The sequence below is a fragment of the Camelina sativa genome, chromosome 20 (genome assembly GCF_030686135.1).
Source record: "Camelina sativa cultivar CO46 ecotype springtype chromosome 20, ASM3068613v1".
Taxonomy (NCBI): domain Eukaryota; kingdom Viridiplantae; phylum Streptophyta; class Magnoliopsida; order Brassicales; family Brassicaceae; genus Camelina; species Camelina sativa.
The window spans coordinates 8764496-8775051 of record NC_141899.1 but is presented as its reverse complement, the minus strand read 5'-3'; the positions used below and the strand labels follow the sequence as shown (position 1 = coordinate 8775051).

The 10556-nt window shown below is 36.8% G+C and overlaps 3 protein-coding genes and 1 non-coding gene across 7 annotated transcripts; 2 read left to right on the top strand and 2 right to left on the bottom strand.

Moving 5' to 3' along the window:
• The first annotated feature begins 1647 nt into the window (after positions 1-1647).
• On the top strand, positions 1648-2379 carry LOC104770189 (monothiol glutaredoxin-S2). Its single transcript, XM_010494574.3, has one exon. It carries the CDS (start codon positions 1817-1819, stop codon positions 2123-2125), a length of 309 nt encoding a protein of 102 aa, XP_010492876.1. The 5' UTR covers positions 1648-1816; the 3' UTR covers positions 2126-2379.
• A 368-nt stretch (positions 2380-2747) lies between these two features.
• Positions 2748-7253, top strand: LOC104770188 (acyl-CoA-binding domain-containing protein 4). 4 transcript variants are annotated; one of them, XM_087505408.1, is made up of 19 exons: positions 2748-2925; positions 3043-3140; positions 3250-3302; positions 3407-3474; positions 3783-3864; positions 3968-4090; positions 4182-4259; positions 4346-4450; positions 4535-4601; positions 4698-4759; positions 4848-4987; positions 5077-5203; positions 5313-5427; positions 5498-5586; positions 5682-5765; positions 5847-6215; positions 6304-6807; positions 6894-6953; positions 7034-7253. In XM_087505408.1, the coding sequence occupies exons 4-19, from the start codon at positions 3437-3439 to the stop codon at positions 7112-7114; spliced, it is 2124 nt and encodes a 707-aa protein (XP_087361534.1). In that variant the 5' UTR covers positions 2748-2925; positions 3043-3140; positions 3250-3302; positions 3407-3436; the 3' UTR covers positions 7115-7253. The 4 variants fall into 4 exon arrangements, with proteins under 4 accessions (XP_087361534.1, XP_087361533.1, XP_010492874.1 ...); XM_087505407.1 differs by having other exon boundaries at positions 2811-2934; XM_010494572.3 differs by lacking the exons at positions 2748-2925; positions 3043-3140 and having other exon boundaries at positions 3166-3302.
• A 13-nt stretch (positions 7254-7266) lies between these two features.
• LOC104770187 (putative serine/threonine-protein phosphatase 2A regulatory subunit B'' subunit TON2) lies at positions 7267-10527 on the bottom strand. The gene is made up of 12 exons (XM_087505411.1): positions 10387-10527; positions 10046-10138; positions 9864-9926; positions 9677-9775; positions 9419-9577; positions 9107-9178; positions 8846-8978; positions 8686-8750; positions 8491-8566; positions 8278-8379; positions 7955-8147; positions 7267-7668 (listed from the first exon to the last, which is right to left on the bottom strand). Exons 1-12 carry the CDS (start codon positions 10525-10527, stop codon positions 7422-7424), a joined length of 1443 nt encoding a protein of 480 aa, XP_087361537.1. The 3' UTR covers positions 7267-7421.
• Positions 7759-7877, bottom strand: LOC147918628 (small nucleolar RNA snoR104). The gene has a single exon (XR_015594261.1). It is a non-coding gene; the product is annotated as a small nucleolar RNA snoR104 (small nucleolar RNA).
• Positions 10528-10556: the final 29 nt, after the last annotated feature.

The window sequence follows — 10556 nt, the reverse complement described above, 5'->3', positions numbered from 1 at the left end:
TTAATATATATTACTGATAAAAAATCTTTTGGATGACAATATATAATACAGGGTATAATTAATTATATAATTTAGCATCATGTTTTCATCTTGAAACAAGCTTTGCAATAAGTCAGTAATATGAGCCCAATCCAAAATAAAGTTTTGCTATTTAGAAAATTATCACATACTAGTTATGTCTAGTTCTGTAATAAACTGTTGAGAGTCGAGACCACCAATATTTAAAATGTGATTAATCTCAAAATGTTTGGCATGTTGCAATGGATCGTATCGGCCACGTATCTTATCCGACATCATGGGACCAGATTACGGTCGACATGGTCTACTGAGAATATATGCATATCTAAAATAATCGTGGTCTAACTTCGGATGCAATGTTTACTCTCATCTGTAAAGATCATGGGTACTTGGACAAGAAAAACGTTTAGATTGTATATGTTTAGCTAGATAACCAATAAATCACATGATTATCGAAATGGAGTTTTTCAACGAAACCGTATGTTCCCTGGAAAAAAGGGGACCTCGAGGGCATATATACATATAAGTATAACTGATATAAGTGTGTGTTTACTTTCATATGTATTATCGATTCGTTGTCCTTAAAATTCGTTAGTCACTATGAAAGCATATGTGCTTAGCTCACATGTGAATCTTTCTCTCTTCCTCTCACTTACAATTATTACAAAAAATAACAATTTTTTTTTCTTTTTTGTGAGTTGCAAAATGTAGAAGCGGCGAGTCGAGAATAGAATCCTCACGTAAGAGACGGGGACGTGGCCTAAAGAAAAAAGAGCCCCTATTTTGGATCACTATTTCTCCAACTCATAAGATGCCTCCTGATAGGTTTTAAATATTCCTCTTTTTTTTGAGAGAATCATACGTAAAAAAATGCATATGTAAGAAATCCAATTTAACTTCAAGTCGTCAACCTTTTCTATAATAATTATGGCAGGGTACATAAAATTAAACATTTTTGGTTCATGCAACTTTACGATGATTAATTGGAGTATCCTAATTAGATTAACTTAAATCGAATTTTTAAAGTAACCAAATCTCATAATCTCTTTTTGATGCTAATTAACCCTCCAAGGACTAGGTTGGATATAGCTAATTGAGTAATTGTACATGGAAACAAATAATGGCATTAGATTAGGTAGAATGCTGGATTTACGTAACGCCTCTTACTGTAGTGTATGCATTTTAAAAAAAAATTCAAAAGGTGAAGGTGCTTATAAGTGCACATGCAGGGTCAAAACATCGGCCTAAGTAAACCAGTACTCGCGCGGTTTACCAATTTGAATTTTAAACCTATACGTCTCTTTTATCATTAGGTTTTTGATATTACTTGAGATCGACAAGATCGCTTTATGGAACCGTACGAAGGACATTCTCACCTTTTAGCCATGACGAGTAGTATAATTAAGTATGTCTAAATGCCCTGAATGGACAATAAAATGAAAAGAAAAGATGATAAGTTCAAAAAATCATTAGATTCTCAATATTGTACATTGTGATCCAAAATAAAATTGATGTTGTGTCGCTCTCGGACACGATATCGTTAGAAACAAAATCCAAACATCTTTTCCCCATCTAATCCAATATACATCATCTTGACTGCCTCTATATAAACAAACACTTCTCACACATTTAATATCCACACAACATTACACAAAACCCTTATTCTCCGAGTACGATCAAGAGTAATTATTTTCCTTTAAATCTCTACAAATATTTCCAATCTATAAGAATACATACATAGTGATTCATATACCTCAATTAAGAGTTTAAATTTGTTGGATCATATATAAAAAGAGCAATGGAGATGATAACGAAGATGGTGATGGAGAGACCGGTGGTGATATACAGCAAGAGCTTGTGTTGTATGTCTCACACGATCAAAACTTTGCTCTGTGATTTCGGAGCGAATCCAGCGGTTTACGAGCTGGATGAGATATCTAGAGGGAGGGAGATTGAGCAGGCGTTGTTGCGGATAGGTTGTAGCCCCGCAGTTCCGGCGGTTTTTATCGGGGGAGAGTTGGTTGGTGGAGCCAACGAGGTCATGAGTCTACATCTAAACGGGTCCTTGATTCCTATGCTTAAGCGGGCTGGTGCATTGTGGGTTTGACTTATTAATATATATATATATATATATATATTAATTAACTAGTTTGCTTAACACTAAGTTAAGTGTACGCAGAATAATGTTTTAACACATCTATGATCTTTATGATCTGTGACATGGTGATATGATGAGTCCACGTCGGATCAATAATTAGTGTGTTGTCTTTTTTTTTTTTTTGAGGTTATCTTTTTTTTAAAAGATATGTATTGACTTATATGAACTTTTATGAAGAAATAATAATAATTGATCTGCATAAACTGATACTCTAGCGAAGAAGAAAAAACAAGATTGAATACATTTTTTTTACACAACAGCAAAAATTTAAAACTAGCCAACATATTAATAAATAACACCATTTAGGATGACACTTTACATGAATACATATAACTTTTTAAGTATAAACAAATCAGTGATATTTGCATAATTATGACTTTATGACTCTAATTTTTCTTCTTCTAAAATCACTAAATTAATAATATTATATATATACATAATTGATATATATATATAAAAGGTTAATACTACTAAACAGTAGTGTTACTATTATTATAGATTTGATAATTTGAAAGAGAAATATCGAAAAGTCGTATAATAATAAGTCGCGGGAAGTTAAGGGACCCACAAAGGGCGTCGCGAATCGTGAGCATTAAAACTAAACACTAAACTCAAATGAGATCACACTTTCCGCAGAAACAGACAAAACATGTCGCCATAACTCAACGAACCAAAACCACACACATGACACAACGGTTGTTCCCATCTCTCTCTCTCTCTCTCTCTCTCTCGAGTCTCGAACGCCTAAAGTAAAATAAGTAAACCCCAGATAACATTACATTACATTACATTACATTACAAGATTCGCTTTGTTTTTTGTTTTGTTTTGGTTACTAACTTTGGTCCCATTGTTATATTGCTTAAAGACAACAAATTTATATACTTCCAATAAGCTAAAAAATCAATCCTCCCGGCTCCCCTCCAATCATTTTCCCTGGTCTGGCCCCAAGACAGCATTTGCTAGGTAGGATTCAGTACGACGTCGTTTTCAAGCTGTGGATACATACATATGGCCATTGTGGTGGTATTGGTAGTTGATCTTCTCTGAAAAAGAAAAAAATTTCAATTTTCAGATTTGGGTCATCTTGTAAACTTCTGAATTTTAGATTCATAACAAGTTAAGAAGGTATCTTCTTTTACTAATTTCAGTAAATTTCTTGCTTTCTTGGTATCTCAGGATGGATGATGACAATGTACTAAGCTTTTTTTTTTTTTTTTTTGATTTTTTAGGGTTGGGGATTTCTGAGAAATTGGAAGAAAATGTTCAGCTTTTCTAAGAGGCGGATGAGACTTGGCAGGTTTAGTTTTCTTTTTGTGGGTCTCTCTCTGTATATATTGATTTACTCAAAGTTGGGGAACTTTTTGAGGTTTCTTTTATCTTTTTCTTTGTTTACATTATAAGCGAATCACCTTTACTGAGTAATCCTGTTTAAGCTTACTGCAAAAGCAACTCCTTTTTATAAGCATTGGGCTTTTCCTATGAATTTGGGGATTCTATTTTTAGGTTGAAGCAATTTTTTAATCATGTAAATACGTTTCATGGGTTATAATAGATTCAAAATTGGTATATGTTTCTTGAGACTGATTGTGGATGTAATTTGATTAGAGTTAAGAAGGTACAGCTCGCGGAGTCTGTTCAAGGATATAAGAGTCCTTTGCGAACCATCAAACGCGCTGATAACTCTAGTGTAAGTTATATGAAGAAGACCACATATATATATATATATGTTTTAACTGTTTGGTTAACATTGACTTGCTGTTATCTGATTTGTTGTAAGAAACATGATGCAGAATGAAGCTGTTCTGGCTGCCACTAGTTATTCTGATGAAGTTGATTTCCAGCCTTCATCAAGGAATTCTGAAAATTGGATGGTCTTACCTGTTGGTGGGGATAAACCCGCTCCACGCTTTAATGTAATAGAGTTTCTCGGTTGTTTTATTAGCTTCTGAGCTTTTTTCAAGAAGACAAGAACTAACTATGTCTTTTTTAATAACTTTTATGCAGCATGCGGCGGCAGCTATTGGAAACAAAATGATAGTAGTTGGTGGAGAATCTGGTAATGGCTTGTTGGATGATGTACAGGTAAAAAAGACAAAAGAACAATTTATAGATATCAAGCACTAGCTTAAAAGGGTTAATATTTGATATTCTCAGATTTGTATTTACAGGTGCTTAACTTTGATTCATTTACATGGTCCACCGTGTCTTCGAAAGTTTACTTATCGCCAAGTAGTCTTCCTCTCATGATCCCTTCTTGGAAAGGCCATTGCTTGGTAATTGATTGTTTGGTTTGAACAAATATTTTTACTGGTTTTTATACATTTCGGTTTTGATTGCTTATTTTATCCGTTTGTTAGGTCTCTTGGAGTAAAAAAGTGCTATTGGTGGGTGGAAAAACAGATCCTTGCAGTGATAGAGTTTCAGGTTTCACACAGTTGTTTTGTAATCTAAAGTCTAGACTTTTTGATGTTTTTTTTGCTCTGCCTAAAATGGTGTTGTATTTGTATATGTTATTGGCAGTTTGGGCATTTGATACTGATTCAGAATGCTGGTCGCTAATGGATGCGAAAGGAGACTTACCGGTATGTTTCTTTGTCCTCAATATAAATTTAGGGGTTTGTGGCTTTGTGGTTTGGATTGTGAAGTGACATGGACAAAAAAAAAATGCAGGTCAGTCGCAGTGGTCACACAGTGGTGAGGGCCAGTTCTGTATTGATACTTTTCGGCGGTGAAGACTCTAAGAAGAGGAAACTAAATGATCTTCATATGTTTGATCTCAAATCATCCACATGGCTCCCTCTTAATTGCACGTTAGTTTTTTCCGCGCTTTTCTAATGACTGTTTTACATGTATACTCCTACTGGCGTATTCGTGACATGGTTTTTTCCTGAACTACCAGAGGAACACGGCCGTGTGCAAGATCACATCATGTAGCTACGCTATTCGATGACAAAATTCTGTTTGTGTTTGGAGGTTCGGGCAAGAACAAAACACTCAATGACTTATACTCACTCGACTTTGAAACCGTACCTTTCGTCCACACACCAACTTTTTTAAAAAAAAAATTTCTATAACTGAAATTTTGTTTTTGGTTTCTTGGCACTTAACATTTTTGTATCTTTTGGTGTCATCAAGATGGTATGGTCAAGAATAAAGATAAGAGGATTTCATCCATCTCCAAGAGCGGGTAGTTGTGGAGTTCTTTGCGGTACTAAATGGTATATAACCGGAGGTGGAAGCAGAAAGAAGAGTAAGTTTTCTACCTTGAAACCGCGTTGAATCTACTCAGATCTTACAAGTTTGAGTTTTTTTCGGTGTAGGACACGCGGAAACATTGGTCTTTGATATCCTAAAGGTCGAATGGTCTGTGGCAAGCATCTCTTCTCAATCTTCTATCACATCCAACAAGGTAGATATACCCATTTTATAGTTAACTAACTTTTACATTCTTTCAACCGCTATCAAATAAAGCTCAGTTGTTGTCTTGTGATATGGTTGGTGTAGGGATTTAGTCTAGTTCTTCTGCAACACAAAGATAAAGATTTTCTCGTAGCTTTTGGAGGAACGAGAAAAGATCCTTCTAATCAGGTACGAGCCTCACTGTTCACATTTTTATTTTTGTATTTCTCTGTGTTTTGATGCAAAGACTAAATCTTTTTTATGAAAAAGGTTGAGACGTTTATCGTTGACAAGAACAAGAGTGAATCGCCAACACATCCGCAGACAACTTCCAAGAAAAACCCTGGCCGGTTACTGTTTGGTAAACGATCTTCTCCCTCGGCGGCTATAACCTCTGATGAATCAGTCAAAGCCTCTTCACAGAGGCTCATTGATTCAGTTGCCAGACAGAAACTTGCTTCAGCCATTGAAGAGCATGGTGGTTCTGGTAGAAGGTCTTTATCAGAGATTGCTTTCGGAGATCATCGCAACCCGTCTTCTGGAAATGTCTCTTTGCGTAAACAGTTCAGCACTGAAGAGGAATACAGAGCGGTAATCGAACCTACCAAGTGCTCAGAAGAAGAAGTTTCCGTGCCTCGGGTATATATAGATAGTTCATGTTTTACTTGCATTCATTGGTGTTCTTGAATTGCCTTTAAACGTATGCAATTTCTTCTCATGGTTTCAGACTGTAGATGACAACAATGGAGGAGCAAAGATTACAGCAGAGAAAACACTTTCGATGGTTTCTAACCATGATATATCAAATCTCCAAAAGCAAGGCTCTGAGACATTTCCTTTAGAAACCGTCGATGGCGCCTTGATATTCCAAGAAATGGATAATATCAGTTTTGCAGGATCAATGTCATCATCAAGCGTGTACCAATTCCATGAGGCGAAAATGACGGCTCTTATAAGAAGAAATGGGATTCTGGAAGGGCAGTTAGAAGCAGCATTGGCCGGACGAGAGGCTGCTGAGAGGAATGTGTCGGTTGCGTTGAGGAGCAAACAAGAGACAGATAAAAAGCTATCGGACGCTATGAGAGATGTTGAATTGCTTAAGGAGAAGCTTACCGGGTTAGAGCTCGCTCAAGAGGAAGCTAATAGTTTGTCGAATATGGTTCACTCCGACAATGTCAGGCTCGAGCATGATGTAGCGTTCCTAAAAGCTGTCCTAGACGATACACAAAAGGTAAAAATCCTTGTGGATATACAAGCGTTTTCAAAACTTGGTGGATCAAAGTTGTTAAAAGAATCATGTGTTACCGGATTTTGTAGGAGTTGCATTCAACGAGAGGAGTTCTTGCAGGAGAACGAGCAAGAGCATTCCAGTTGCAGGTATCGTCATTCATCATCGTCATCATCACAATCTGTTCAATTTTGCGTTTTTTTTCTAACAACGTGAGAGATGAACGCAGGTTGAAGTGTTTCATCTGAAGCAAAGGTTGCAATCTCTGGAAAATAGAGCTGCTACACCCAGAAAGCCTTTCCATGTCTGAACACAGACCAGAGACAACCTTAAGACTTCCATTTTGTAATACTCCAGACATGACTGAATCCATGTCTATGTTTTGTGGATTAATGTAAAAAAAGAAGGAAGAATTCGGAAATCTCAAAAATCAAATCAGATTCCAAGTATTAGACAAGTAACAATATAAACAGCCATTTCTTTCATTAAACATCACCAACTAATAATAAGCTTCTTACAACATACACACAGATAAGAGTGGAGATGTGACTGTTCACTAGTGGAGACTTTTGCTCATAAAGATTAGCTTTTTTAGGTAGACACAGGAAATAACATTATCACTGAGACTCTTCCTCAGGTGGTTCTTCTTCTTCTTGAAGAAGGTTCTCACGGTTGTCATGAGCCCAGAAGCCTCGCACATCTATAAGCATGCTCGCAACGGTTCCACCTTGTTTACATCCCAAGAGATCACCCAGTGTGATCTTTAACGGGTCAGATGGCTTCACCATGTCCCAGATCTCGTCCCGGACATCCTCTATGCACAATTCATAATTACCGCCTTCTATCCATTTCTGGTGAACATCTCTGCAAGTTTAAGAGAGAAAATTTTAGACACTCATTCAAAAGAGAGACAATGGCATGATCACACATCAACGGTGTGTTTTTTATATGCACTAGTGTCTTTTGCAGATATGAGACTTGCGGAACAAAACTCAGCTTCCGCAAGCAGGAAATGCAGAATTTTTATTTAGGAAGATTGTATCAGTTAACATCACAACTCTTTGATGCTCCCCTTCTTTACTTCCATGTCAAAATCTACTAAAAAGTAAAAAACTAAACAGATCCAGTCTAATGATAAAAGATTAATTACCTGAAGAGAGAGTGAATATCAGCAGTAGTGAGAAAGCCTCTCCCTTGGAGATCAAGACAACGGAATAAATATGTTAAGCCCTCTGGAGTGTCTTTATTCTCCAAAGCAAGAACAAAATCAAGGAAACTGTCAAAGTCCATTTCCCGGGAATTGCCTGCGCCGCTTTTACCACGCCGGACATGCTCATCGAACACTACAAAAAACAAAGGGAAAATTAGTATGTACCCAACCACTTCAAAAACAATATTAAGCTTGTCTCGATCACTATTGGTGAGTATCAATACCACGAAAATCCTACACTGACCCAAAGTGCTTGGTTTTACCTCTTTCGATGAAAATCTCAGTTAGGGTCCCATCAGCATATTCTTTGAGTTCTTGTTTGCTCAGCGATCCACTCATATCTTTATCAAGTGCGAGAAACATATCTACCGAAAAAAGAGAAACTCTAGATTAAATTATATTTGAGTTCTTAATAAGAAATAGCGAGAACTGTTTCCAGTTTATCTGCAGGTATTAAGACAAAATAGCACACCCACCACATATGCGTTGAGCTGAAGTCAAAGAGAACCAATTTTCTGCCTGTTCAGTGTCTGTGACCTCCTCCTCGCTTTCCTAACGTAGGATACACGAGGAAAAATCAGAAAATGCAAGTAACATATATAGTAGCTTCTGAAAGTTGAAAGCTATAAGCTGACAGAGCTGTATTCACGTCATCTTTCTTCTAAATTTACCTGATGCAATTCCATTAGTTCCTGCAGACAGTTACTAAGCAGTATCTTCTTAATACAGGCTCTTCCTGTAGGCAAAACAAGATCACATTTAACACATGTCGATTGAATACTAGGTCAAGCAATTTTGCACTGCCTCATCATAATATGATTTTTTCCCTACCTCGCCTGTGGGGATCACAGAAGAAGAAAAACTTTTGTGCAGCTATGCGAGTATACATTTGATTAAAGGCTGGAGGCATGTCCCTCAATTGTGCCAGATTAGGGATTAGACCACCAATGTAAGACTCCATTTCCTATAATAACAACATCAAAGAGACTATTTGTTAGGAACTCGACATAAGAGTCGGCACCATTTGCAGGTAGGACGACTACTTGAAGCATTTTGGGCCAATTATAAAATTAAAGCTTTAGAGCTATTTACATCGGATTGAAGGAAACCATCAGAGTCTTCGTCAAGCTCACTCATATCAATCCTAGCTTGTGTAAGTGACACCTGAACAGTGTTTGAGCATATATAGTCATTAAAACGAGTATAAACTATAGTTGATTAAAACAATAGGACAAGTCAAAGTAAGAAAAACTTGAAAAACAAACATCCAAGACTAGCAAAGCTGGTGCCACTCAAATACAACAACGAAACTCCCTATATTTAGCTTATGGCACAGAATGATATATAGCCACAATAACCAAAACTGCATAGACATAAAAAAAAAACACACGTAAGGATACTCACCGTGCGCATCACATAAAGATAAAATGGTAAAATGGCGATCCTCCCAGCCTCGTCCTTCTCAAACTTCATGAAATTGGATGGGCTAAAAAACCGGCGACATTTGGGACCGATTTGTTCTGTACATACAGAGGAAATATGACAGAAGTCTTCGTAGTTCATCTACATGTACAGGACAGCACAAATATCAGAATCAACGTTACCACATATATAAAAAATAGTTTCAGCTCTAGAGCAACACTATACAAAAGGTATTTATACCTTTTCAGCACCAGTGGCATCATCAATCACACAATTTTCTCTCAAACAAACCCACATAGCCGCCAAATCATCGGCATTTAACAAAAGATCCGATTGTTTCTGTGGAAATTAACCAACATGACGAAGTGAGCAAAAACATTAAACTTCCTCTGAAGCACAATAAGAGCAGGAAATGAAGAGTCAATACCTTCAAGAAGCGGTATTTTGCAAGCCTCTGTACCCTTTGACTAATAGACCCATTTTCAGGTTTCTGAACAAAGAGTAAACGAACAAAATCTTATTGTCAATACCACAAATTACCAACTTTTAGGAATGGTATAACACAATACAAGTTTTATTTTGAGTAAAATACTAATGTAAGGGACAAACCTTCTTGTAGAAACTCGGTATGGTGCCTGCTTCTTGGCTTTTCTGTTGCTTCTCTTTGAATATCTCGAGCAATATTCTCTTCGTCTCAAGCTCTACAAAAACAAGACTCCTCCATAGTCAAACAGAGTGTTTGGATACATTAAAAAGGTACATTTTCCCCAGACTGTTCTAAATTCAGGAACTTTACTCATACCCATAACATAACAAACTACAAAATGAGATTAAAAATCCAAAATTTCCTCAATTTATGACATCACCTTAAGCTTAAAAGATTATAAAAAACAAAACTACAGACTGCCCCAACAACCAAAACGCAACAACCAGCAAAAAAAGAACCTTACCATTAGAGCTTCGGATCCTAATCCGGCACCGGAACCAATATATCGTCGTAGATTTCTAACCCAAAGCATCGAAGACGCCGGAGGGATCTTCCTCTGCGTCGATGTATCGTGACTCTCACCATCGCTAGATCCGCTATACATTTTCTCTAATCTCACACCCTCAATGCCAG

What these genes read in the sequence shown, in the direction of transcription:
- LOC104770189 (XM_010494574.3), top strand. Translation starts at nt 1,817, where the DNA reads ATGGAGATGATAACGAAGATGGTGATGGAGAGACCGGTGGTGATATAC.
- LOC104770188 (XM_087505408.1), top strand. Translation starts at nt 3,437, where the DNA reads ATGTTCAGCTTTTCTAAGAGGCGGATGAGACTTGGCAG. An exon ending in AGGCGGATGAGACTTGGCAG is followed by an intron (nt 3,475 to 3,782) that starts GTTTAGTTTTCT and finishes TAATTTGATTAG; the next exon opens with AGTTAAGAAGGTACAGCTCG. An exon ending in ATGCGAAAGGAGACTTACCG is followed by an intron (nt 4,760 to 4,847) that starts GTATGTTTCTTT and finishes AAAAAAATGCAG; the next exon opens with GTCAGTCGCAGTGGTCACAC.
- LOC104770187 (XM_087505411.1), bottom strand. Translation starts at nt 10,527, where the DNA reads ATGTATAGCGGATCTAGCGATGGTGAGAGTCACGATACATCGACGCAG. An exon ending in AACTAATGGAATTGCATCAG is followed by an intron (nt 8,567 to 8,685) that starts GTAAATTTAGAA and finishes ATCCTACGTTAG; the next exon opens with GAAAGCGAGGAGGAGGTCAC. An exon ending in GATATTCACTCTCTCTTCAG is followed by an intron (nt 7,669 to 7,954) that starts GTAATTAATCTT and finishes TTAAACTTGCAG; the next exon opens with AGATGTTCACCAGAAATGGA.